Genomic DNA, 25926 nt, shown 5'->3' with positions numbered 1-25926 from the left:
TGGACCACACACAGTACGACCAAACACTAAATCGTTAGGGCTAAAGCCCGTACTTTCTCGCGTCACTTCTCTGGCTGTGAGTAATAACCAAGGCAGACCGTCCGCCCAATCAGCATTCATCTGAACACAGTAAGCGATGAAATCACTCCAGTGCTCCATGACTATGTGCATGATAAGCCGTAGATTGATTGTGCTTAATATGTAGCTGCTTCAAAATCTGTGCAAACAAATGAGAGGAGAAATTAGATCCTTGATCATTCTGAATGACTTTAAGTTTACCAAAAATACCAATAAACTGCATAAGAGTTCGCACCACAGACTTTGCCGTAAGTGTGTGCAATGGATATGCTGCTGGATACCTGGTACTTTGGCACATCATAGTCAAAAGATACTTAACACCTGAGCGTGAAGGTGGAAGAGGACCAACACAATCAATTATTAAGTGTTCAAAGGGTTTACCAATACCTGGAATAGGATACTGTGGTGCCCGGTTTATAACTTGATTGGGTTTACCAGTGAGCTGACAAGTGTGACAGGTTTTAATACAAGCAGAAACGTCTTTTTTCAGCCGTGGGCAGCAGAAATTCCTCAAAATGTGGTAGTAGGTTTTTCTTACTCCCATCTGTCTGCAATCATCATGAGATACCTGCAAAACCAAGTCATGATATTTCAAAAGCACCACAACCTGATATACTGGGTCTCCAATAGTACTGTCACCAAATGGTTAAGATTAGTCTAGTATTACATCATTACTGCTGACAGATATACAGTATTCACAGAACCCGACAGAACGAAATTGTAAGGTAATGGCATTTTAAACTGGTTCATGTTGTATTTTTATTCTATTTTTAGTTCTAGGATTGACTGATGGAGAAAATAATTTCTCAGATAAAGCTTAAAAACTATAAAACTTTGGCTAAATGGTGACAGTTTGTAATCATGTTTAGAGCACTGTCAGGATTAGCGTAGTTGTTATTAGCTAACCTCATCATATTACTTTGGTAAGAGGATTCAAGAATTTTTGAGGTCCAGAAGCAAATGTTTATTTGATGAAGCAGTTTAGATTTGGAATACATGGGATGAAGACCTAAAAATCATCAAGTACATGTTTTCCTAATATTGCCCTAGCCTATCTATAAAAGGACATAGAATTCAAATGTCAGATTTGTAATTTTCATAACATTGTATACCTGTCCTAGCTCTGTGATCTGCAGATTTTGTTTCTGTTGCTGTTTGGCTTTAGAGTCGATCATTCCTGCAGAATTGCAGCTATGCAAATGACCAAGCAAATTAAATTAAGAACCCATCAGGGAGAAAGGGAAGCTGTTGTTTTTCTTTTTTCTTTTCAAACCTACTTGAAATAACCAAATTCTGACAAAGAATCAAAACATAATTTAATCAAATAATTTTATACTGACAAGATTGCCTTGGACAGGGCTATTTCTAATGCAGATCGAGTTAAGAGTCCAAACCAGTCTTCCTTCTGTGTGCCACTGCTGTATGTACTCTACCCTTATGATATGTTGCAAAAAATGTACTTTGACTTAATATGTAGCTATCATATTTAATGGCTAAATATGATAGCTAAATGTTGAAAGTGGGACATTTAGATAAAGTCTATAGTGGCGTATTGAGATTATCAGTTCTTCTAAATCTTCCAAATGCTAGTTTGCTAAGTGTGATTATGGAAAATCAATTATACAGTAACTATTCTTTGTTTAAAGCATCATGCATTCCCATACTCCCAATGGAGTTTTTTTAGACACCAAAGTTATTATCTGCTTTGTTCAACCAGTTGTCCTGAGTTAAAGATAGAAGTATTGTTCAGAGCAACCTTGACAGATGCCAGTACGTTTGTTGCATGTTATCTTTTTTATGCCTAAACATATCCCGTAACATTCTGTTCCTTCTCTGATCCACATCAGTGAGAACAAATGACACATCTCTGTCTTGGTCGTTTAACAGAAGATACCGTCATTTGGTGACCTAAAGCTGCTGTGTGGTTCTATTAAAACTCCCTGATGAGCTCATAACTGTGATACGAAGGAGTGAGTTTAGGCGGGTGGCTTTGGTTTGATGAATCAGCGTTGGGCACATCCTTGTTGACACATAGATGGACACCAGATAATGACGAGCTCTGCTGATTTCAGCAGCAGACAGTGCTCTCTCCCTTTCAGCTGGTAAAGTCCTCCATGTTTTAATCGGAGATCTAATCTGCTTGCAGCCTCAAAATTTCCAGTACATAAAAGATTTAGTAAATTTGAATGCATTTGAATTTATTTGCCTCATAGATTTATAGTTTTTTTATTTACATTATATGCATAATCTCTGAATGGGCTTGTATTCGGAATGTGGAGCACTAGAATAGTTAAAACAGCTGGGGCAGTGAAGTGAAATGAACGGCTTTGGTGAGATTGGAGCAAACACTATTTAGAGTACAGTAAGTGGAGTATTTGCATATGTATTAGAGAGTGTGTTTGTACATGCATTAATTTGCCCCCCTGCAGAAGAAGGGACGTGTGAGGTAAAAAAAAATGATATGCTTTCAGGCTGAATTCAGGGCAAAGTGAAGCTGAGACTGAGAGGGTAAGCCATCTTCTCTGACTTCTCTGCTTTTAGATTGTGTCACCTTTCAGGTATGTCTTTTTTTTACTGCTGTCGCCTCACAAACCAATATTGTATTAATTTCATGCGACAAAAAAGTTTCTTATTTATTTAGTATCTTTATTTGGAATTTAAACTGCACTCTAAAAAAAATGCTACTCCAACTTAAATTATTCCCTTAAAGGTATAGTGGAGGATATTCTTTTTCCGGGTGGATCATCAAAATAAGTGGTCCTCCTGACTGTCAATCATTCTGATGATATGTTTACGTAAGGCAGTCCTACGTGCTCGTCCCTATTTTTCCTTACCAGTGGTCAGTCTGACATAGTGGAAAATTGTAAATCTTCTTTTGGAAAATAAGCTTTTATGAGCGATGAAAACATCAATTTTAAAAAGAGCGTGCACTAGGAGAAATGGGCTTGTTTATGCTCTCACACAAGTTTAATAGACATTCCCACTCGGAAGTGGCGTAGGGTTGTGCATGTCCATTTTTTTTAAGTGGAGAGGGCGGGTGTTTTGAAAAAATACAGAAGATCCTTTACAGTACCTTTAAATTGGTAACAGTTAATTGAATAACATTGATCAAGCTTCTCTTATCAAGTTCATAAGTTAAAAACCGAAACGAATTAAGTTGGGCACACTTAATTCAATTACTTTAAGTTGTTACCAATCGAAGGAATGTGTTTAAGTTGGAGTTGTATTTTCTTTTTAGAGTGCGGCATTTGTTACATACCGTGGCATTAATTAGCCAGTAATAATAACGTTTTTTCTTATTGTACAGAACACCCACCTCAATATTTGCTTCTTCTGACATTTTCAAACATCTGGCAGCTCACTGAAAATCAGTGGTCAGGAACTGAAATTTCTGACCTTTAGCTCCATATATATATTTATATATATACATATATATATATATGGAGCTAAAGGTCAGAAATTTCAGTTCCTGACCACTGTTTTTTTTTTTTTTTCATATTCACTGGAACAATACTTATTTGCCGCCCTTACTTGTGTTTCACTTAGAAATGTTACTTTTTGTTCAACTTTTTTAGTTTAAACAGGATAATTTTATACCAAGGACATCATGTTTGTAAGGTTTTTGCACACTTTTATCAGGGATTTCATTAATTGCTGAAGGTGCAATATTAGAATTGTCAGATCAACTGTCTTTTGCTTCAGGTGTCCTCTAAAGTTACCACAGTGATGGGAGGTTGTTAGTCTTGCCTAAACTAAACTCTGAACCTAATAAAGCTATAAAGTAATTTGCATGGCTTACGCTAACATAAAATTGGAAGAGAACCAGGAAAAACCTTTAGCACAGACCACCAATCCCTTGATAGTGTTCACATTACCGCTGCTAAACTTGATCCACTTTGTAAACACAAGACAAGAATAAGTGAGTTGATCATACCTCCTGGCATGAAGGCACTAAGCTAGAGAAACCCAAGAAAATTTAAGTTGACTTTCTTAAAACCATTAATTCTCATGAACCTAAGTTTAGCTTCTCCTTTTAGATGGTGTAAAATAAGCTTGTCCAGTCAGGTTTCTCATTGCTATCTATCTTCATATAGTTTTATATTTATGTAGAGCACAGAATTGTCTATATTTATAAAATATCAGAGTTAACAAACATTCACACTGAAGCTCAATAAAGCTGTTGTCATCTGGATACTGTTATGGCATTACACTGGGGGAGGGAGAATAGAGTTTTCTCAACACCTTCCATTTCTGCCCTGTTCACCCTGCTTGTTATTCCAAAGGAATGCCATTACCTAAGTGAAAAATGGTGCTGGATGTGTGCATGTTTGGGTTTTGGATGAGTTCAATGAATGTATGCATGGAGATGTCTGTCTGCTTTTCTGTGGGAGACAAGAGAAAATAGCAAAAGAAAATAAAACATTTTCTTTATTCTGTGTGTGAATAAACATTGAATGCAATTATTGAATCATTGTGTGCATGAGTTGAGTTCTGAGCTTTAATCAGCACTTTATTCATGTAGATTAAGTAGGCACTGGCTGGGTGCTAATTAAAACCAGACATTATGCTCAGACTTCCAACAAGATGCCAACACATTGTCTCAGGGTTTTTTTTTGCCTTAAACACTTTATATTCAGCCTAAGGGCCAAACTTGATGGAATTTAAAACAATTCTGTAAATGTTTATCCTCGTGCACCCCCATCCCTCCACCCCCCATTCTTTTTCTCAAGGGCTTCATTACATTGAATAAATTGTTCCGTTTTGATCTCACCTCAGATAATTGGACTCAAATATTTTATCATACCCCCTTCAGGCTGCACCATTTTGCCTCAAAAATGTTCTTGGTTGGTCAGCACATGGCCCACCAACGCTCACACATGCACACACACACACACAGGTCTACAGGGCCTAGTGAAAACAAAGCTGGTCTCTGCCAGTATAAACAAGGATCATTGTCATGAGGGCTCTTTCCCGCCTCGTATCTTCACTCCCTGTGATGATACAGACCTCTTACACACAGCTTTAGTAGAGAGGATTTGTTCAGCAAAGTTATTTTAAAAATCACAACGATTCCTTTTCCCTTTATTTATGTGAGCATGTCATTATAATAGAGGCTTTGGGGTGTGATTTATGTGCTCGGTTTTGCTCCCTTTCACCCCTTTTTTTCTCCCATTTTACTGGTTAAATCCAACCGCCTGGCTTTTGAGGTATGGTTTGTGGCCATTTAGTTGAAGCAGTTTGAGCTTTTTTGACTTTTTGGGTATTTATAGAGGAGCAGTGGTCAGTATAATAGACAGCACCAAAGAATATTTTCATAAAAGGTAATGAAACTGCGTCTCAGCTTAGAGAGATTCTGTATTTCTCACAATGGCTTCTCTAAGCTGTGAACCTTGACCACATGTGCAGCCAATTAGAACCAATCAGAAAGCTGTAATCAAGGCGGGCATGAGGAAGACGGTGTTCCATCGAGGGCATTTTAGGACTCATGATTAGTGGGTCAGATTGATGAGAAAGAATAAGGGGCTAGCTTTGAGGTCAAATCCCATTTCTCAGTTTTGTTTTTTCTTTTAACTTCAAATGTGCATCTTGATTCATTTCAGTTTGAGCCAAAAAGCTCAGGAAAATGAGTTATCTGGATAAAATAACATCTTTAAGAATCTTTTTTCCCATTTCTTACCGATTTAGATGATATATTGCTTTGGTTTGCCACATGACCTGATGCGATTATAGGGAGGTAGCCTATATAAATGTAAGAATATGCTGTACGCTGCAACTGGCAACATGATTAAAACCATGTTAAATTTGAGTGTAGGGCCAAATAAAACAAAAAGAAGTCAATCAGTAGATCTTTTAAAACCTCTTGTGCTTACATGTACATTTATTCAGGCTACTTTGCTGGTCTTTATTTCTCTAATTAGTTAAACGGCTAATCTAACGGCAAAAACTTAAATGCATCCTAGTTTATGACCTTTCAAACCCCGTCCTGCAAAGTTAAACAGCTGTTTCCACAATCAGAACCAATGTGTCTAAGTCCCACATTTTACCCATTTTTATTCCAGTCAAGAAAATATAATGCTAAAGATTATAAATCTGACCAATTAGTCCATAGATAGCTATAGACATGCACTTTTTTTTAATCATCCTTGTAAATGAGCTAAATAATCATTCCCAATTCCTCTGTGGGATTTCATGGATGAAGGACTCCATTCTTTTGTGTGACAGAAAATGACTAAATCTTAAAGGGTTTGATGTTATGTATATTTTCTATTGAACCAGATTCCTGCAGTAGCAGAGAGATGGCCATGGAAGGACCAGTTTTTAAAAAGGGGAGGCCATAAAACTGAAACCACCAATTTCCAGTTGGTACAGTGTGGTTGGTGTTAACCAGTTAACACCAACCACACTGTACCAACTGGAAATTAAGCATACAAAACATCAGTATTTTGCGAAATAATCAGTGAAAACAGACTAGATTTTCATGAAGGACTCGCTAATAAATCTGTACACATATTTATACATCTTTGTTGATTCATTTGGTTATTGTTCTGCATAATATACACATTGGGTTGAAAAAAACCTGAGATCTGTTAATATGAATTATTACCCAATTACGGTATTTTTTATATTAGTTTAAGGTTAATATACTAAAAACTGAAAAATTTAGTTATTTAGGACATTTCCTTTTAGAACATCACAACTACCACTCTCTGTTTTAGAGGGTAACCATTACTTCCTCTTTTATAGAAAAAAGGTGGCAATTTGTGGCCATTGATTGGCTAGGGGTGGCAATGCACAGCCTTTGCCCCCGTTCTAGCTCCGCCCCTGGATTTCTCAGGAAAGCATTGACAGAAATTGTCTTTTTTTTTGTCCTCTCATAATAGAAATCAATGAACCTAACTGTAACCTTTGCAAACATACTTAATATATCATCTGCTTTAATTGATATCTTACAACATATCTTTTTTAAGTTATCTTCTCCACTCCAAATGGTACAGTTCTTCAGGGATTAATCTTTCGCCCTAGATTTTGCAGCGCCTCGGGTCAAACCTTTTTTTTTTCCTTTTAGGACTCGGGTCAAACCTTTTTTTTTTTCCTTTTAGGACTCGGTTCAAACCTTTTTTTTTTTCCTTTTAGGACTCTTGAATATGAAGGTATTCTGTTTTTACGAAGTAGCTGCCAAAAAAGTCTGAAATAGTTCTGGAAAGACTTGGGGGATATTCAAATACAAGACATATCTATTGATATGATAGAATCGTATCTGTCATGGTTTTTGATCTGTTTAAGTTTTCCTTTTGAGCCTTCATTTTTATCTTTTGTTATCCTAGTTGTTTTTGGTTGTATTTTTTGAGTTTGTATGTATTTGCTTACCCTCTGTTTTCCCCTTGTGTCAGTCTCCTTCCCCTAGCTCCCTTCTAGATGCTTCCATCTGAAGGGAGCTCCTTGTCAGCTCATTAGCCCAGTTTTTGTTCTGTCTCCCATATATACTCTCCCTGCTGGTTCCTTATCGCTTCTTCATCCTCATTTATGTTTTCCCTGACGTCTTTTAGGTTTTGGTTTTCTGTATTTTGTTAATTTTGGATTTTTGCCTCAGATGCCACCTTTTTGATTGATTAAATCTGCAAGAAACCACTTCAGGTTCCGTCTCTGCATTTGGGTCCTCCAAAACCTCCACTCAACCTAACAGTATCTCTATAACTATGATCCACCTATGAGCTGTAACACACCACACACACTACTTGATTAGAATATAAAGGGTTTCTAACATAATTGTTCTTTAAATATTATAGTTCAGCAAATAACCCATTTACATTTTTCAGACCCGATTACCTTAGTAGTTTCCTCTGGAAATCGAGTAATGCAGCTACTACTACGGTACTATTGGTGTAGCTTTGGAGGTCACTAGTGAAAGCTGCAAGTGGTTTTAAATTCAGAGTTTTTCCCCCGTAATATAATTTCAGTCTAAATAAAGACAGTGAAACATCCGCTTGCTGTAACACAGAGCACCAAAGATAAATGCAGATCTCTGCCAAATAGAATTCCCTGAGAGTAAAAGTTTTAAATGTCAGTGGTTATATTTTCGCAATTTGAAAAGCCTTGTAATGTGTCCAGACGATCAGTATCCAGTGAACATAGAGAGTGTGGTCTGCTCAGCTCCATCCTTAGTTTTGATTGGCTTTTGGAACACAGCCATTTAACATCCCTGGAAAATATATATTTATGTTCTTGGCTTTTAAACAAACTTGAGGTTTTTTTATCCTCAATCACGTGTCAGAATCAAATTATTAGACACCCTTATGCCTGCAGAAACATGTAGCAAATCTTTCCTCATCCATTTGCTTGTCCACAGTGATGAACATGCAAGAACAGCAGAAAACTGGACAGTCAGTCATAGGCTGAGCTGCAAATCAGTGCTGATCCATTGGGGCAGATTAATGCGATGACCGGGGAATGGCATGGCCTGCAAAAACCGCATGTGAGCGAACAGGAATGTATGGCCCGCTGCATTGTGGGTTTGTGTCTGGGGGTAAGAGCGCCGACTCTGTGATTCACAGGATGCTGTTAGGATGTGGGGGTTAGGGGTGACATAGAAGATAGAAGAAGCCTAACATTTGGGAATCAGTCTAGCATCAAGGGAAGTGTGAGTCACTGCCTGGACACCCTCTACATCTGTCTCCCTCATAGAGTAGCTATATAGTGATTGTTTTTCTTTCTCTTTTCTGTAATGAAATACACCAGACATTAGGAAAACCCTCAGTCTTCATTAATGGCATCTGTTGATCATCTTTGGCTTCTGGTATAGCCTGGTTTAGATCTTTAGGGTCATTGAAAGAATGACAAAGTGTAAAAAAGCATAAAACAGAAATCCTAGTTGTTGCTTATTCTCTGCAGAAGTTTACTCAGCTCTTATAAGTAAAGGTACGCAACATGTTGTATGAGGTTACTGCTATATATTGTACTTTTTACCCCCAATTGTAAAAGTAATTTTTATAACATGATTGTAATGCTCTTATTCTGAGCTGAAAAATGAAAACAATTCTTACGAATTCTAAGTGAATAATTAATGTAGGTCTAGTTTGTAGTTGCTTTTTGCACACAATGTCTAACATGTTCCCACCTTGCTAAATATGTCAGGACAGTAGAAGCAAGTTAATTAGTCAGGCTACCTGCTTGCATAGTTATCCAGAAATAGATGTCAAAGGGGTAATTACTGCATTACTCTGGTCTATACTGCTGGCAAGAATTGGATTATATATGAAATAACATTTTAAACATTACTAAAAAATAATATATTGCTAAACAACAGATAATATCACTTTAGTGAGACTGTTGCTCCTGGTTAACAATTGACTGACTTATGCCTTTGAAATAACAGATGGTATCTAAAAAGTCACTATTTTTCTTTTATTATCTGTTCCTTGAACTTTTCTACTTTATATTTCTTTTTTCTTTAAAGTGCCAAAGAGGCTGCTGCAGGAGCCCGGCCACAGACCAGCGGTGTACCACCCACCCTCTGCCACTCGTGACCCCAATGTAGTTGGAGACGGCCCTTCTGGGGGAAGCTCAGTCCAAAGCACTGTTCCAAGTAAGCAACAATATGCACAAGATGATTCTTCCAGAGCATAAGGATAACTTTTAACAGTATTGTAACCTTCCAGAAACCAGCAGCAATCATAATTTATGACTCAAGTTTAGGTTTATGTGTTTACAAAATGTCACATGTATAACTGTTTCCATATGTGTCCAGATTTCTTTATGATCAGTGGTCTTTCAGACATTATGCTTTTAAGGATCCACTGATTATAAAACATGTAAGTGCAGTCTAAAACCATCTCATAATGTCAAATATTCAAAGAGGGAAAAAAAAACTGGTATAATGAAATAATGAGAAAAGGGGGCAGAGCCCACCAAAAAAACAAAGCACCATTCTTTAGGGACACTGGCGTACATCCAATACTCATTACTCTGCTCAGCCACCAGCGCAGTACTGATTAGGGGAGGTTTGAATGAATAAGGAGTTAAAAAGGGAACAAGCAGGAAGGGAAAGAAGAATGCATGATGCAGCACTGACAGCCTCTGACGCATGTATGAATTAACTTCCCTCCACGATTTTGAGAAATCCTGTTTGGGTTTGCCAGAAAAACCTGTTTTCATCTCTGATGTCATGTTGTGATGGCAGATAACACTTAAGTTGAAGAAAAGCAGCTTGAGGTAAAATACCTCTGACTTCCTTGGTCATTTTTATTCTAAAATAGTGATCTAAACAGGCTTGATCTGATAAGAGCCATTTTGCTTTCTTTTAGGATAAAAATTTATTATAAATATCCAATGAATACCAGAATAAAAAATATTTTCATGATGCTTTAGTATCTTTGCAGCAGCAGATGTTTTATCCTCTCCCAACTTATTACATGGCAGGTAAAGTGACAGAATCCTTCAATCAGGAGTGTCTCAGCCATAATTCACTAGATTCTATAGTATTACACAAACTCATCTTTAACTATGCTTGATTTTCTTTTATCTGAATAATGTCAGTTTAAGCTTCTATATATTAGATTATTCATGCAAATGAGACTTTGATGTAAATGTTTATAAAACAGCATTTGTAAGAAAATATCAAACATTTTAATTGTTTTAACTTGACCAAAGTCACTCTTAATAGACATGAGCAAAAATAATATGGTTATCAAAAAGCACATCTCCATCTACAGACATCTCCATCGAAAAAATGTAAACTATCTGACAGGATTTGGTTGTGGTTTGAGGACCCAAATGCAGAGGCAGGGAGGCAGAGGTGAGTTTCTTGATGATTTAATGAACTGTTACCAGACAACGGAGGCAGGAATCCAAAAATCCAAAAAGTAAAACGTGAAAAAAAGTCAAAGAAACCAAAAACCATTGAGACATCGGGGGAAAAAACAATCTCAACGAGGAAGACTCAGAGAGACGGAGTTGGAGGAAGTTAGACGATGAACCAGCACTGAGGAACTCCACAAGGAGTGTATTTATGGGAGACTGAACAAAGAGAGGACTAACGAGCAGATTGGGAGCAGGTGTGAACAGAGCAGACTAGAGAGGAGCTAGGGAAGAAGGAAAACACAAGAGGGCAGCAGAGGTCAACAAATTAAAACATGAAAACCTAAACTATAACCAGAAAACACAACAAAATAAGAAATAAACCAGTAAAACTAGAAAACATGGAGCAAAGTAAAACTGAATACACAAAAGAAAACATAACAGAACCAAGACTGTGACACTATCCTGTTAACATTCTTGGCACTACCTATGTCTTTTTGGAGTTTTCAACTTCTCCATTATGTATTCTATACCTTGATTCTACAAAGATTTTAATAGAAATCTCAAATTTCCAATAGAAAACAGATTTTTTGCCTTTTGTTGCTCTAATTTTGGTTTATGCTTACAATTGCAAAGCCTTGCCCGTAGGAGTTGTTGCTTGCTATGTTTTCCATATGAATCTTTCCATTTAGTTACAAATTTTCCTGGCATACGGTGCGGAAACCCTGTCTGTACGGACGTCAGGTGAAGCCGAAAATTACGTAGTTTGGCCCCACGGACCTCGCAGATGCACCAAGCATAAACCATACTTGTATCTTGTTGTATACTACGTTAAAATCATGAGCCAGATTGCTTTATTTACTTAGATCTACCCTTATTTAAAAACAAAATGCAATTTTTTTTTATTTTCAGAGAAAAGTTGTAACAAAGTTTTAATATTCAATATGTGTGAATAGAACAACCTTTTTTGGGGGGAGGATTTACCAAAGCAAGCGCTAAATCTGTTACATTTTTTTGTTTCCTATTTTTTCTCTCTACAGTTTTTTGGATATTTGTAAGTTTGGTATGTAAAGATATTTTGGTTGAATGTTGATCTGAGGCTCTCAACACATTAATAAGTCCAGGTGGAGTCACTTAACCGCACAGGAGTCATTTCAATCTAAACTATATTTATCAGATGAAAAACGTGACACACCTTTAGAAACCTACAATTAGAGTAAGACAGTTTAACAAAACTCCCTTACCTTCGAAGAACAAAGGAGTCCAAATTTAGATATATGACTGTTTGCCCATCCTCAGATATTAGTGCATCTCACATCTGTTTTTAGGTTGTTTTCCAACAGTACATTGTTCATTCCTGAAAAAAAATATCGTGGCCCACAACGTAGCTCTTAAGATTAAGTAAAAAGATGTTTACACAAAGATTAGACTGTGATGTATATGACCCAAGCCAGCAAAAACAGAAATGACGAAAATGGAGCACAGCAAACAGTTGTTTCTTTTTATAAACAGAATCTCTTGAGATTTGGGGGAACTTTTGAAATGTTGCCAAAGTGCAAACTATTTCCATGTGGTTCTCTGCTGCTTTAAGTTTTTGAGTCAGAGTAAATCAAACAGAAGCAGATGTTGCATTATCTTCTAAATCATATATTTTCCTCATTCCTGTGTGATGTTTGACAAAGCATAGAAAATAAACCCTCAGAGACTTTAGGTGACTCAGTTTTCCGACTTATGCTTTCACAATACACTCTAGTTTTACTGTAAATGACCTTACTAGTAATGCATCACTCATTCCGAATGTTATGGGACAGAGGTTGAAGCCTCAGTCATTTACTGCTTTTAAAATTCTAACTTCTCCTTTTAGCTCGAAGCCCCAACAAGAAACAAACATCTGAAACCAAAAAGGGCAGCGGAAACTATCCATCACAGCAACCAGGCATGAATCCTGTGATCAACTCCACCTCCAGAGGCAACATGGCCCTCATCAGCAATGCACTAGCAGCGTACACCTACATATCAGGTAGGAGAGTGTTTGTGACATCTAACGACGCGATACACTAAATCCAGACTTTAAAATTAAAGAGTTCTTGCATTTCTCTGATGTATCTGAGGAAGATGAGTGGAAGAAAGAGGTTTACTGCACCGAGATCAGAATTTATTAGACTGTGGTTATTTCTTTTTTAATTACCTCTATTTTTGTGACTACAATGAACAGATTATTCACAATTAAAATGCATTAACAGGCATACAATAAACTTGCAAGGCACATGTTGAACATGAGGCCGATGTTTACACAAACATGTTCTTGCATCTGTAATCTTAATACCAGTATCTGATAAAGATTAGCTGCAGTTGTTATACTATGATAAGAAATGGAAAAGAAAAATGTTTATTGAGATATTTTATCAGTGTGATGAAGGTATTGTGTGAATGCTTTCTTGGGGACAAACAAGATTCTCTGAATCTGAAGTAGATCTTTCAACTAAGCATTAGTAATGTTTTGTTTGCTGATGATATTTTTTGGGTCAGCCCTTCTCATACAGCACTGGACTGATTTAGATCCTGCTGGAAGGACAGGGACCTCTTTGTGTCAGTAAGCAACCCTACATCAGAGACCTCAAAAACCATGCGGTGTTCTACAAGGCTCCATCTTAGGATCCCTTCTATTCAACATTTACATGCTCCCCCTAACCCAGATCTTAATAAACATCAATATAAGTTACCATAACTATGCAGACGACACAGTTATACATTGAGAAGTCACCAGGTGATTATGAACTCATTCAAGTGCTGGGTTAATGCATAGAAGAAATCAAGGTATGGATGTGCCAAAATTGCCTTCAGCTGAATCAAAACAAAACTGATGTCTATAAATCACTTTATGGCTTATAAATCACTTTATGGCTTTCATTTTAGACCAAATGAAGGTTTGAAGTTAGCAGATGGCTTCATGTAGTGCAGCTAAATTTAACCAATCAGGCTCCAACCCTCAGTGTAGTGAAGGACTCTGACCTGAACCATTAAAGGACCAATATATAGGCATGACCTTAAAAAAATTAATTCATTTCTTTATCTCAAGTAAAACTGATTACTATTATGTTGTATTCACAGGTATGACTATTAAGTCTATCAGACAGCTGAAGCTGATCCAGAATGCTGCTGCCTGCATCCTCACCAAAACTAAAAAAAAATGGAGCACATCACCACAGTCCTAAAATCTTTACACTGGCTCCCTGAGGGAGAGAGGGGGGGTTTCTGTTAGTCTATAAATCACTTTATGGGTTAGCACCAAAATATAAAGCACACTACCACCCAGACTTCTCTGAACTACTAGCAAATTTCTACTCTGCATACCTGAAAACCATAACCAGATTTGGAGAAGCAGGTTTAAGTTCTTATGCTCCACTTACCTGGAATAAACTCTAAGAAAATTGTAAAATGCTTTAAATCAAGGTAAAACATTTAATTGTTTAGATGACTTTTTGTCTGTGCTATCTAAACATGATTAGTCATGTTTTCAGTCTAACATTCCTACATTTATCAATCATTTTATCTGTTTTTGATATATTCATCACATTTTTATCATTTATTTTTGTTTTTCTTAACTATTAAGGACCTTGTAGTTACCACTGCAAGGTACTTTTCTTCTTTTTTTTTTCTGTTGCATTCCTATACAGCACTTTCAAAACTGAGAAGAAAAAAAAAACAGTTTAGTTTAGACGTTGCTGACTGAGATCTTGAGGTAACAACAAATCCAGATAGACATAAAAAATTTTAAAGATGTGGAAAAGCACCTTATGCCCCCTTGTTTGGAAGACTGGTGGTTCTTCAATGCTGTAGCGCTGTTTCATTTTTTTAACAACTGATAAATTGATTGTATTGCTTCAAAAACATGTCAAAAATCAAAGTGAATCAAGAAAACAAAACTGGCATCATTTTTCATAAAAATATATAAATAGATGTTGGATCTTTTAATACAAAAATGGTCCAAAAACATTTGGCTGCAATATAAAATGTTTCAGAAAAGACTTCTGTCTTGCATGGCTAACTAAGCACCTCTGATTTAGATGCTTTAGGAGACCAGTGAGGTGAGCTGAGAAGGAGAATGCATAAAATAGTACTCAAGGATTAGACTATCCACATAAATTACATGAAATCGAACAAGGGTTTAAATATAAGACGTAGTGCTATTCTGTTCTCAAAGCACTAAGGCGGTCCACCGGTGATTTAGATTTGTTTTAAATTGCTATTTAGGGTCAAATATGTGTTTTAGATTTTGCCAGACTGAAAAAATGTTTCATTCCTCCTCCTTATTCTTCCCATGGTATTGTGTTTGAGAAGGATGCTGAATAAAATGTTGGTGTTTTCTGCTCCATTTGACTATGGGGAAGTAAGAAAAATCTATATATATTTCTGCAAAACAAGTTTCAGATTCTGGAAGGTAGTTGGTTTCTTAGAATTAATTTGTTTGATGAGCGGCTGGAAAAGCTGATCAGTAAGGCCAGCTTTGTGATTGGATGCCCTCTGGACTCCCAGCAGCTGTTAGACTTTATAACCACCACTGTTCCCAACAACCTCAATAAGTTGTTGCATTCATGCTGATTTTGCACAGTTTCTACCTTAGTCAGTTAAATAACATGCTGCTGTCATTTTGCACTTCTCTGATGTCACTGTTATTTTCAAATATGCATTACTGTAAAAATGTCCATAGCTGTATATTGGTTATTTATTCTCCAGGTGCACAGTATTTCTAATGTTTAAACACTTTAAAGTACAGTATTTCATTTAATAAGGTCCACATTTGTGTCATTATTTTTTCTATAATGTTTTTGCTGCTGTAAACCCCAGAATTTTCCCATTTTTCTGTTCTATTCTATATTAAACCTATGTTTGCACCTATCTCATTTTTACAAGCACTTGTCGTTTTCTGTGTAAAAGGTGCTGCATAAATACATTTTACTTAATAATATATAAAATAAAAGGAACTAAGTAGAGTAATAGAATACATCAGATGCCAACAGACTAAACCATTAAATATTACTACCTCATCAGATAAAGTAAAAATAAAAGAAACAGTTTAGTGCAAAAAGCTTTTATTAAATATTGCACCTGTTTAGTGTTAGATATCCCCTAAATCTGACATTTCCTGTCTGATTTTCATGTTTTTTGTCCCTAAAAACAGACCATCCAGAAAGGGCTGCGCTATTCTTCGTCTGTGGTGTGTGTTTGGGCCTGTTCCTCACCCTCTTTGCCCTGGTGGTCCAGATCTCCTGTCGCACAGACTGCCAGTCACGGCAACGACCGACCGCCAAGAAGCTGCCTCGCCCCACCCACTCGTCTTCGGACTCCAGCGACTCAGACTCGGACTGGGAAACCACGTCGGATCTGTCCGCGCGAAGGCACAGGCGCTTCGAGCGTACGCTCAACATGAACGTGTTCACATCAGCAGAGGAACTGGAGAGAGCCCAGAGGCTCGAGGAAAGGGAGCGAATCATACGGGAGATCTGGATGAATGGACAGCCAGACATCCCAGGGACACGGAGCCTCAATCGCTATTACTGAATACTGACTGACTTGTTTTTATCAAAGGCTTCATCGTCTTAAACTTAATCCAGGATGCACTTGATTATAAGGGTAGGGATCACAAAAGCCCAATATGGAGCCATGGAAACAAGCATGCCAACGCAGCCTTGGACTCTTTGAAGAGAGGATGGATTTGCACGGTTGCAGGCTGTCTTTCACTGGGTATCATAAGCTGCAACCCTTTCAGTCAAACAATAAGCTTGCATTGTGCATGGCAAAATTACCTCATTGGAGGTAAACTTCCATCAGAGGTGAAAGGCTGTATTGATGGAAGTGGCGATTTATGAGTTACTTGCCTTGAAAATAAACAGACCTACAGAGACTACCTGGAGGCCGAAGGACCAAAACCTCAGAGGGGTCTGTTCTAAACAGAACACAAGGCAGCTGGATGAGACTGTGAAACATTGAGCTCTTTGCTCAGTACTCTCCAGTATTCCTTACGATATTAAACAAAAAAGAAAGTGCGCTTTGACAATGAGCTGAAATAAGACAATCTTTTCACAGTAAACTATGCTGCCTTTGAGCGTTATAAAACCAAAAGCTGTTGTGTGTGTGTACAGGGGATTCATCTCGACCCTTATGGAATATATTTTATAATATTTAATAGATGTCGTGTACTATTTGTTCACAAGTATGGTTTGTTTGGAAATATTTTTTTACTTGGCAAAAGTTGTCTGGCACCTCAGGGATGCAATCCTAGTGTTTCTGTGTTTGGCTAATGTGCTTTCTTCCTAAGAAGGGGGTCATCAGCAGACCAAATAAATTCTTATTAAGGCATAAAAAAGAAATGAAATGGAAATATAATGCAAAGAGCCTCAAAGAGGCTTTTAGTGATTTATAACCTTATTTTTGATACAGTTATTCACATTGAAGTGCCTTTTTCTAGCTATTAAAGACACAGTTGGTAGAATTTGTCAAATGTTTTTCAAAGGTAAGCTAATTAATTGGAAATATTTCATTTGCATGCGGCTTTTACAATACAGTTTTAACGGTAACCTGAGGGTTGAGTCAAATCTGAATGTTTCTGTTAAATATTGCACTTCCTATATACTCTGGTGGAAATGTAAATGACAAGAATATGCCAGTGGTTTTGCTTGAATTATACTTTTTTAGGTGTTGATCCTCACTCCTCTATGTCACCCACGACCTAATGTAAAGCTAATGGTCCTGAGATGATGTTTTTGCTATGTGAAGAAGAAACCATCCGCACAAAAAACAAAAACGGGTGCAGCAGAGTAAATCAGAATGCCACTGAAAAGCTTATTTGTTTAAATAATCTGATTCAAAAAATATATATCTGTATTATAAACTGACTATTATGACTTAAGGTTAATGATAACAGAAAAGCATTGTTTCTCAGAAATTATTTGGATAAGGCCAATAGAAAAACACTACTTTGTGATAAGGCTAATGGCTGTGAAAAGACTGCTAGATGCAAACATAATTATAGAAGGTTTAATGGAGGAAAATAGGGTATTTGAAAGGGCGCTTGAGCTATTGGGGTACCTGAAAGGCAAAGTCCATTTAACATATATAAGCTAAAACTCAAGTTCTTCATATTGTCTGGAGGAAGATGGCAGCAAACAATGCAGGTGACCAAATGCCTACTGTCTCTATGTTGCTCCATGCATGATGCAGTTACTCAAGCAAAAACAAAATCTCTGATCAAGTATTAGGTTCATTTACTATACAAAACATGGGCATACATTTGATTAGGCTGATATTTATGTATAAAGAAAATATTTCTGTTTTATTGGCTTGATTTATTTATATGTTCTTAGAAACTAAAATTGTTTTTTTTTAATTAACTATGAGCCATTGTCATAAAAATAAACAAAACTAAAGTCTTGCCTTTGAACTAAGTTACTAAAACAACTTCGGTGTCAATGATATTTGAATTTTCTAAGTTGCACCTCAACAGCTGACATGAAAACTGCCTTTGTTTGTTAATCACATTGTCAGTTTGATGACATAGGCTACTCCCAGTTTCATTAGGGCTTTGTAATCTTTTGAGAGATTTTAGTTACAGAACACACAGGGCATTTAAGAATGAACCTTATAAAGGTCAATTTCACATGGATTAGGTGCCTACTTGAGGTGTAATTTTAAAATTGCAATCTGTAAGAGATAAGTATAACATGCCTGAAATAAACTGTGTTGAAATTAAGCATTAGTCCACATTGTTTTTCACCCTTTTTTTTAAGTATGCACTTTTATTCACCCAATAGGTCAAAATAGGTTAAAGTTATCGTATTAGAAATAAGAAACACATCTTAGCTGGTGAGATTTATTGGTTTTTGCTGCCACCTGCTGGTTGGCTAAGAGGTAAGCAGCTTGTGTAGTATTTTATTATAAGTTGTGATAAACTTACTCTCTTACATTATTTATATAAACTTATGCTTGTAATTTATTCTTGAACTTGATTGTCTCCCCGTTGTCATTTTTCGGTGTATTGATACATTTTCCACACTTTGAGTTAAAAACGTTGCCGCGTTGTTGTTTCCATGGATACCACAAACTGAACGGTGGAATTGTTATGTCGCTTCTCACGCCATCGAAGACGATTTTATTGTCCTAAAACAAGGAATTATCAGACTTTTGGAGAGAAGAAACCAAACAAAAGATCGACGCAGAAAATGTCCTCAGGGTGGAATAACTACGGGTTACCGTTTATACCTGGATATAGTTTTAGGGATCTGACGGTAAGGATGTACACAGCAGCTGTTTTCCTAAATACAACTTAACGTCTCTTAAACATTACATATTGTTTAATTTATCACTTTTTTCTGGAAACAACCAATTAATATAACAAAAACATGCAGTGAAAAAAAGAATGCAACCGTTTTTAGCATTTACTTAATCATATTTAGTTACTTTAACACAATTGTTTCATGTTAGCAGGGTTGAACATAAAACAATTGTGTTAAAGTAATCAGAGTCAGACATACTTTAATAATCCCAGAGGGAAATTACAGAAAACTAACTAAATATGATTAAGTAAATGCAAAAATCGGTTGCATTATTTTTTTCAGTGTGCCACATCAGTCAGCAGAGGTTCAGAGCAATGATTAATAAAAACGTTTTCCATTAAAATATGTGTAATATGTGCTTATATATATATATATGAAACTGAAAACTTAAGGAATAGTGGTGTTGAAGTGTTACTGTCTCTTACTGACAGTTGCCCATAAGCTGTGCTTTGTATTTATTTTTGACCAATTTTTAAGTAATTTGTACTTTAAGCTCAATATAAAAACATTAAAAATGCAAAACAAATGTAGAAACTGGTGGGATTTTGTATTTTTGGACGCTGGACTGGTGGATATGTGAGACTGACCTTCATACTGCTGATCTGAAATCTAAAGGATGTTGACAAGACATACAAAGAAAAAAGTAATGCAATGGGGGAGTGGTGGCCTAGTTAGTGCATTGTCCCACACAGACTGCAAATCTGGCTCCCTGAGCAAGACCCTTAATCCCACACTGTTCCCTGGGCGCCGCACAATGGCACCCCAAGGGGATGGGTTAAATGCAGAGAGTGAAGTTCGTCGCTCTGTACTTGTGACAGTGTAATTACAATGTATCACCTTCCTCTTAGACAACATAAAAATGTGGTTGAAAGGTGAAAATTAATCTGATATAGTATGTCTAATAATATCTAGATTGGTTTGAAAGATTGTACCCAGATCTCTAGACAGGCTTGATTTTTCTACATCTCACAACTGTTACTAAAGACACAGACTAGTTGATCTAAAATGACCAAGAAAAAATAAGATAGAAATGGAAATCCCAAGTTTAAATGCCATTTTTCTGTAATTAGCTAAATTATAGATCAGACGAATTTTAAAGCATGCCAGTTGCCTGATTGAAAATGCACTCCCTCTCAAAGGTCAGAAATACCACTCCTGCAATAAAGAAATATAAATAGAAAATGGACTGTGCTGTCCAAGCCTCACTCTGATAAATAACATTGGTTTGTTGTTTTTAAAGTTTTGCCAGGAGAAAACTTTTTTTTCTTCTAAACAGATAATGGGAGGTTGGCAATGATGCAATGAAGAATTTAAAGAAGACTTCAAGAATAATGTACTCAGGACTTTTGGAACAGATGAGACAAAATAAGAAATGTGCAGAAACTTAAAAACAGCTTTTAAACAGGAACAGTTCAAAGCAACTGGGAAACATTGTTGTTGAGTCACCCATGAATTCCTCCATTGCATCTGTTGGAACCAAATGTTTGATTTATGATTGAATATTTATTATTTCTAGTTTACTCTTTTTGTCTGATTTGGTATGACATATATGAACATGAAATATTTTGGTTTGAAGTATGAGTTGACTTAATTATGAAATAATTAATTTGTTTAGTTGTATTTTTGTTGCTGTGCATAATTTACGTTGTTTCTCGCCTCCGCCCCTTCATTATAGACAGGTGACTGCAGCACCTGAAATATATTGGAGTTGGCTATTGGGGCTAGGTGAGCTCTTGGTTTCAGGCACGCAGCCATACAGTTTTTGACCACTGTTGATCATTGTTGTTTTTTTTGAGTGGCATAAAAAGGAAAGAAATGAGTCGATAGGATCTTTCTGTCACGTCATACTGCGCTAAGAAATTCTAAGTTTGTTTTTTTTAGATAATGTAGTGCCTTGATGAAGAGGAAAGAAAGTTTGTTGGATTGCATGGTCACTTTAAAAAACATCTGACAGCTTTGAAGTGAGTCTAATATAGATGCTTTTGAACCTAGAGCCGTGCGCATCTTTACTGGACGGATTGCGCTTAAAGCATCCCAAAGGAATTCTGGGGTCAAATGGGAGGCCAGCAGATCAAGAATTGATGTGAAGTGTAGGTTGAAGGTAGCCTTTGTCAGTTCTGCCTTCAAAATATTCCAATAATAAAAAAAACAACTAAATCTACTAATTTGAAATGTTAATTTAGGCTTAAATTCTCACCTCCTGTCTGACACTACATCTTAACTTTTCACACTTCAACAGTAGCTTAAACATTTCGATTGTTTAGTATCAGTTTAAGTGTTAAAGGTATAGTGGAGGATTTTCGAAAAATAATTTTTGAAAAGACCTGCCCTCTCCACTTTAAAAAAAAAAAAAAAAAGCACATGCACAACCCTGTACCTGCTTCCGAGTGGGAACGCCTATTATACATGTGCGAAAGAATGCACCAGCCCATTTCTCCTTGTCCATGTTTAAAAGCTGCAGTTTGCATCGCTCATACAAGCTTACTTTGCAAGAAGATTGGCAACTTTTCCGCTATGTCAGATTCACCACCAGTAAGTGAAAATGGGGACGAGCACATAGGACGGCCTTACGTTAACATATCACCAGAATGATTGACAATTAGGAGGACCACTTATTTTGATGACCCACCCAGAAAAAGAACATCCTCCACTATACCTTTAAGTTTAGATTGATGTTGTGATTTAGCAATGGCTTACTCATTGATTTTGGTTTGTGTGTGCAGAAGTCATCCTTCCATCGTTCCCAGACACTCAGCTATAGGAATGGTTATGCTATGCCTCGCCGTCCTTCTGTAGGCATTGGGCAGGAACCTCTTCTATCAGAGCAACTAACTCAACAGCAAATCAATGAACTGACCTTTGAGAGATCAGACATTGCATACGCCACACAAGACAAGTCCCATTATGAGCAATTCATCCCAGCACATGTGGCGCTCTATCAGAAGGTCTAGTAGCACAAATAAAAATATTAAAAAGATGAACTTTTACCTTTCCCTATTAATGGTTTTATTTGGCATACTTTGCTTTAGACTCTTCGCTTTAATGCATACTTCTTGGAGGATGTCCCACAGTCCCCTGAAGAGGACTACCGTGTTCGCCCAGTGGTAATTTATTATTACCTTGAGGATGACAGCATGTGCATCATGGAGCCAGTAGTGGAGAATTCTGGGATGCAACAAGGGAAGCGACTTAAACGTCAACGTGTGCCAAAGAATGAACACGGGGAGCATTACCTGTGGAAAGACTTCAACCTGGGTATAGACCTGGAGATGTACGGGGTCAAATACCACATAACGCAGTGTGACGCATTCACTAAGGTACGGCCCTTACCACAGTTATCCCCTCTGCATGCCTCATAGCACAATACTTCCAGGTCTGCTGGATTTAATATACTTTCTCTGTGTCTCACATCCATTGTGCAGGAATTCATGGAGAGTGAGGGCATAGTTTTGAATGAGCCAGAACCCACGCCCGAAGATCCTTATACCAGACGTCGTAATAAGCCAAGTGCACAAACTTCCCGGACTACCGGTTCTACATTTGACAATTTCCAACGTTTTCCTTACACAGAAAACATGGTGAATTCATGTCTTTTTAGTTTAATTTATCAGTTCAAAATGCACATCTAGACTGCAGTAATTTTTAAGGACTTTGTTAACATCACATGTGCAGCTTCTGTTGCACCAGATTATTTAATTTTTTTGTTTTTACACAATAAAAAAGCCTTTTAAACCTAATAAAAGCCTGATAAACAAAAGGTTTAGTGAGTTGAAATTACAGTCTGCTCTGTGAAGCTATCCAAAGAATAAAGACTTATTACAAAGTTTGTTAGCGTCTTTGCAACATCAAAATTACTTGATGATGGAAAAATGACATATAATCCACTATCTTGCATTTCCAGGACAGAATACTGCTGATATTGAAAGCATTAACATGGGAATACAATGGGATTTAATTTACTTCGGATGTAGCTTTAATTTGGGGCATAGTATTCAGATTTTTTCAGAAAATACTGATGTAATGTTTTCTTTTATACACAAAATAATTCTAGAAAAATGGGCAGGTTGGTTTTAGATCAAAAGACCAAACCAGGCACAACACCTGCCAACTAAAATCTGAGGTTACAGTTCAAACAGTTTGACTAAAATTAGAACATAATGCAACATTTAAATGCTAATATAAAAACCTGTCAATAGGAAAAAATCTCTTTTGAAGAACATATTCAGATAATGATTAAGTTCTTCATTTTTAATAGTGAGCCTTAATGTTAGGTTTAGGTCAACTTCCTTAGACGATTTTCTAATCTGTTCACGTTCTTTCTGATTTTGATGGTCAGGTGCTGCGATTCCGCGCCTTTCGGATTGAATCGAATTCTGCGCACAGGATTACCTGGCCTGTTGTCATTAACTATTACCTGGTGGATGACACGGTGAAGATCAGAGAGGTCCATGAACGCAACAGCGGGCAAGAACACTTCACTCTTTTCATGCGCAGACAGAAAATACCGAAAAAAATCAAATCAGGTAGGAGGCTTTTAGATGTGGAAGCATTTCTCTTTTGTTTGAACTTTGCTTTTAGGAGGTGTGGTTTATACCATCAGTGTAAACACTATTAGTCATGTAACATTGGCAATCTTATCTAGTTTAATGATTTATAATGCCTAAAAAGCTTGTAGAACAGATAAAAAAGTAGATAATTAAGTTTGGTTTCTTTAAGAGGTTTTCCCTAGCTGTGTGCTGGAGGTCCCCAAGGAGCATGTGGAAGAGTATTACTCCCCCAAAGACTTCCAGCTGGGTCAAACCATCAAGCTTCTGAGCCATCACTTACTGTTGCTCGACTTTGACAGCTTCACCAAAGATTATTACCAGAGGAACTACCCAGACATGGAGATGAAAGCTGTAGAGATAGAAAGGAAAGAGGAGGTTAAAAAGAAGGTATTTCTTTTCTTTTTTTTTCATAAATGCGGTTGTTTATTATAGATCATAATCCTTTATGGATCACATTATATTCAAGTGTGTTTACTTTTGCTCACACACACAGGAGATCCCACCTTACAATGGCTTTGGCTCCATTGAAGACTCTCTTCGAAATTGTTTTTCCTTAATCCCTGCACCTCCCAAAGTGAAATTGCTGAGATTAGAGGAGGACAAAGTGCTTCGCTACACTGCCCAGCTGGTGAGTTACAGTTTGTGAATTTGATGATGAATAATAAGTCCTGCATTATGGTGCTCATTTGGAGCTTTTAACAAACTATTTTACTTTTTTTTTTTAGATTAGAGTGGAATTATAATGCAGCTTGAAAACGTTAATGTATCTTATTATCAGGAAGTAGGTGATGGAAGTGAGTGAGGTTTTCTAATCATCACAGCTTTGAAATTATGCATCAAGGCCCAGACCTCACATTTTCTTAGATTTGCTTTAAGTTTAAGGAAAACTGAACTCATTTTGTGGGTATAAGCTTACTGTATTTATTGTGTGTAACTGAAAGTTAAATGCTTTAAAATGATAGGCCACTACTGCCAGTGAAGGGGGAGGACATAAGCTGTACCCATTACATTTTTGTGGACGTCTAAATATACTTTTCTGATTCTTGATGTACAGTTTTAGTGTTTTTAGGACAATAATTTTTTTTTTTTAAAAGGCATTGAAGTGTTTGTTGTACCATTATTCTTTCAGTGAAAAAAGAATGGTTGAAATGTAATAAATGATTCTTAAGTAAGTTGAATTACAAACAATGTTTACTGTTAGCCATGGTCTGGTAACAGGACGTTTAGGAGCGCAGCTCCGCCTGACATGAGCTTTCCTCTGTGATCCTTCAGGTATCCCCATATCCAGAGGATGCTGACCGGCAATTTGTTCTGTCCTACCACCTCTTAAACGACATGATCAGTATTTTTGAAAAGCCAGTGCGCAACTCTGGCATCATAGGTGGAAAATTCTTAGAAAAGACCCGGGTTCCAAAACCAGGCTCCAGCGTGGATAATCCTGAGTTCTACTCACCTGCAGACTTTGCTATTGGAGCCACTGTAGAGAGTAACTCTCATTTAATTCTTTAACAAATATTTTTTCATAACTGCTGAAGACTTCTAGCACTATGAGAGTAGTATAAATATAGAATGCATGTTCAATAAGTTAATCCCAGCAGCAGTTAATTGCAAACATTAATGCAGAGTTTACTGTTTTTTATCAGTTTTCAGCCATCGCTTCGTTCTGACCAACACAGAACACAATGTGCTCAATTATTTGGAGTCCAACTCAAGCCAGATACCTTCTCAGACTTTGGACTCGGTGAGACAGAAGCTAGGAGTGGAGGCAGCGAATAACAAGCCTAAGGAACAAAAAGGTAACCATTAAATCAGGAATTTTATAAAACGTACCTCATATTCTAAAACTGCATGCTTGCTTTATCTTCTTTACACCCAGTAGGTGTCAGAAATTAAGACTTTTGCTCTTCCTTTTCTTGCCAGATGAAGGACCAGTTCCCTGATCTAAAGGAAATCCTGTATATTTCTCCCAAAAATGAAACAATAAAATGTGTTTGGAGGAAGTATTCTTAACTAAATAAACCTATGCTACTGAATTAGATTTTTGTGGTGTGAAAATTCCTATTGCACATTTCTCCACTGAAACATTTAAGAATTTATGTCTCACCTAGATGCATCAGTAACCCTACTTCTGTGTATGCTGTTTCTATCATGTCATTTCCTGAATAAATTCTCAT

At 36.9% G+C, this 25926-nt stretch overlaps 2 protein-coding genes across 4 annotated transcripts in view; both read left to right on the top strand.

Annotated features, from left to right (window-relative positions):
- eva1a (eva-1 homolog A (C. elegans)) overlaps nucleotides 1-17958 on the top strand; it is a 93876-nt gene extending 75918 nt beyond the window's left edge. For all 3 annotated transcript variants that reach the window (XM_015369831.1, XM_015369832.1, XM_015369834.1), the window contains 3 exons: nucleotides 9533-9661; nucleotides 12737-12892; nucleotides 16055-17958. In XM_015369831.1, coding sequence (XP_015225317.1) covers nucleotides 9533-9661; nucleotides 12737-12892; nucleotides 16055-16434 — 665 coding nt within the window. In that variant the 3' untranslated portion in view covers nucleotides 16435-17958. The remainder of the gene's footprint in view (nucleotides 1-9532; nucleotides 9662-12736; nucleotides 12893-16054) is intronic.
- Nucleotides 17959-18947: 989 nt separating this feature from the next.
- On the top strand, nucleotides 18948-25773 carry efhc1 (EF-hand domain (C-terminal) containing 1). Its single transcript, XM_015369405.1, has 10 exons — nucleotides 18948-19157; nucleotides 21929-22150; nucleotides 22235-22522; nucleotides 22628-22783; nucleotides 23542-23728; nucleotides 23922-24139; nucleotides 24246-24380; nucleotides 25025-25238; nucleotides 25396-25548; nucleotides 25673-25773. Exons 1-10 carry the CDS (start codon nucleotides 19092-19094, stop codon nucleotides 25690-25692), a joined length of 1659 nt encoding a protein of 552 aa, XP_015224891.1. The 5' UTR covers nucleotides 18948-19091; the 3' UTR covers nucleotides 25693-25773.
- The last annotated feature ends 153 nt before the right edge of the window (nucleotides 25774-25926 follow it).

Source organism: Cyprinodon variegatus, unplaced genomic scaffold (assembly GCF_000732505.1).
Source record: "Cyprinodon variegatus isolate N-32 unplaced genomic scaffold, C_variegatus-1.0 Scaffold38, whole genome shotgun sequence".
NCBI classification, from domain to species: Eukaryota; Metazoa; Chordata; class Actinopteri; order Cyprinodontiformes; family Cyprinodontidae; genus Cyprinodon; species Cyprinodon variegatus.
The sequence above is the reverse complement of the archived record's forward strand: the minus strand, read 5'-3'. Positions and strand labels throughout refer to the sequence as shown.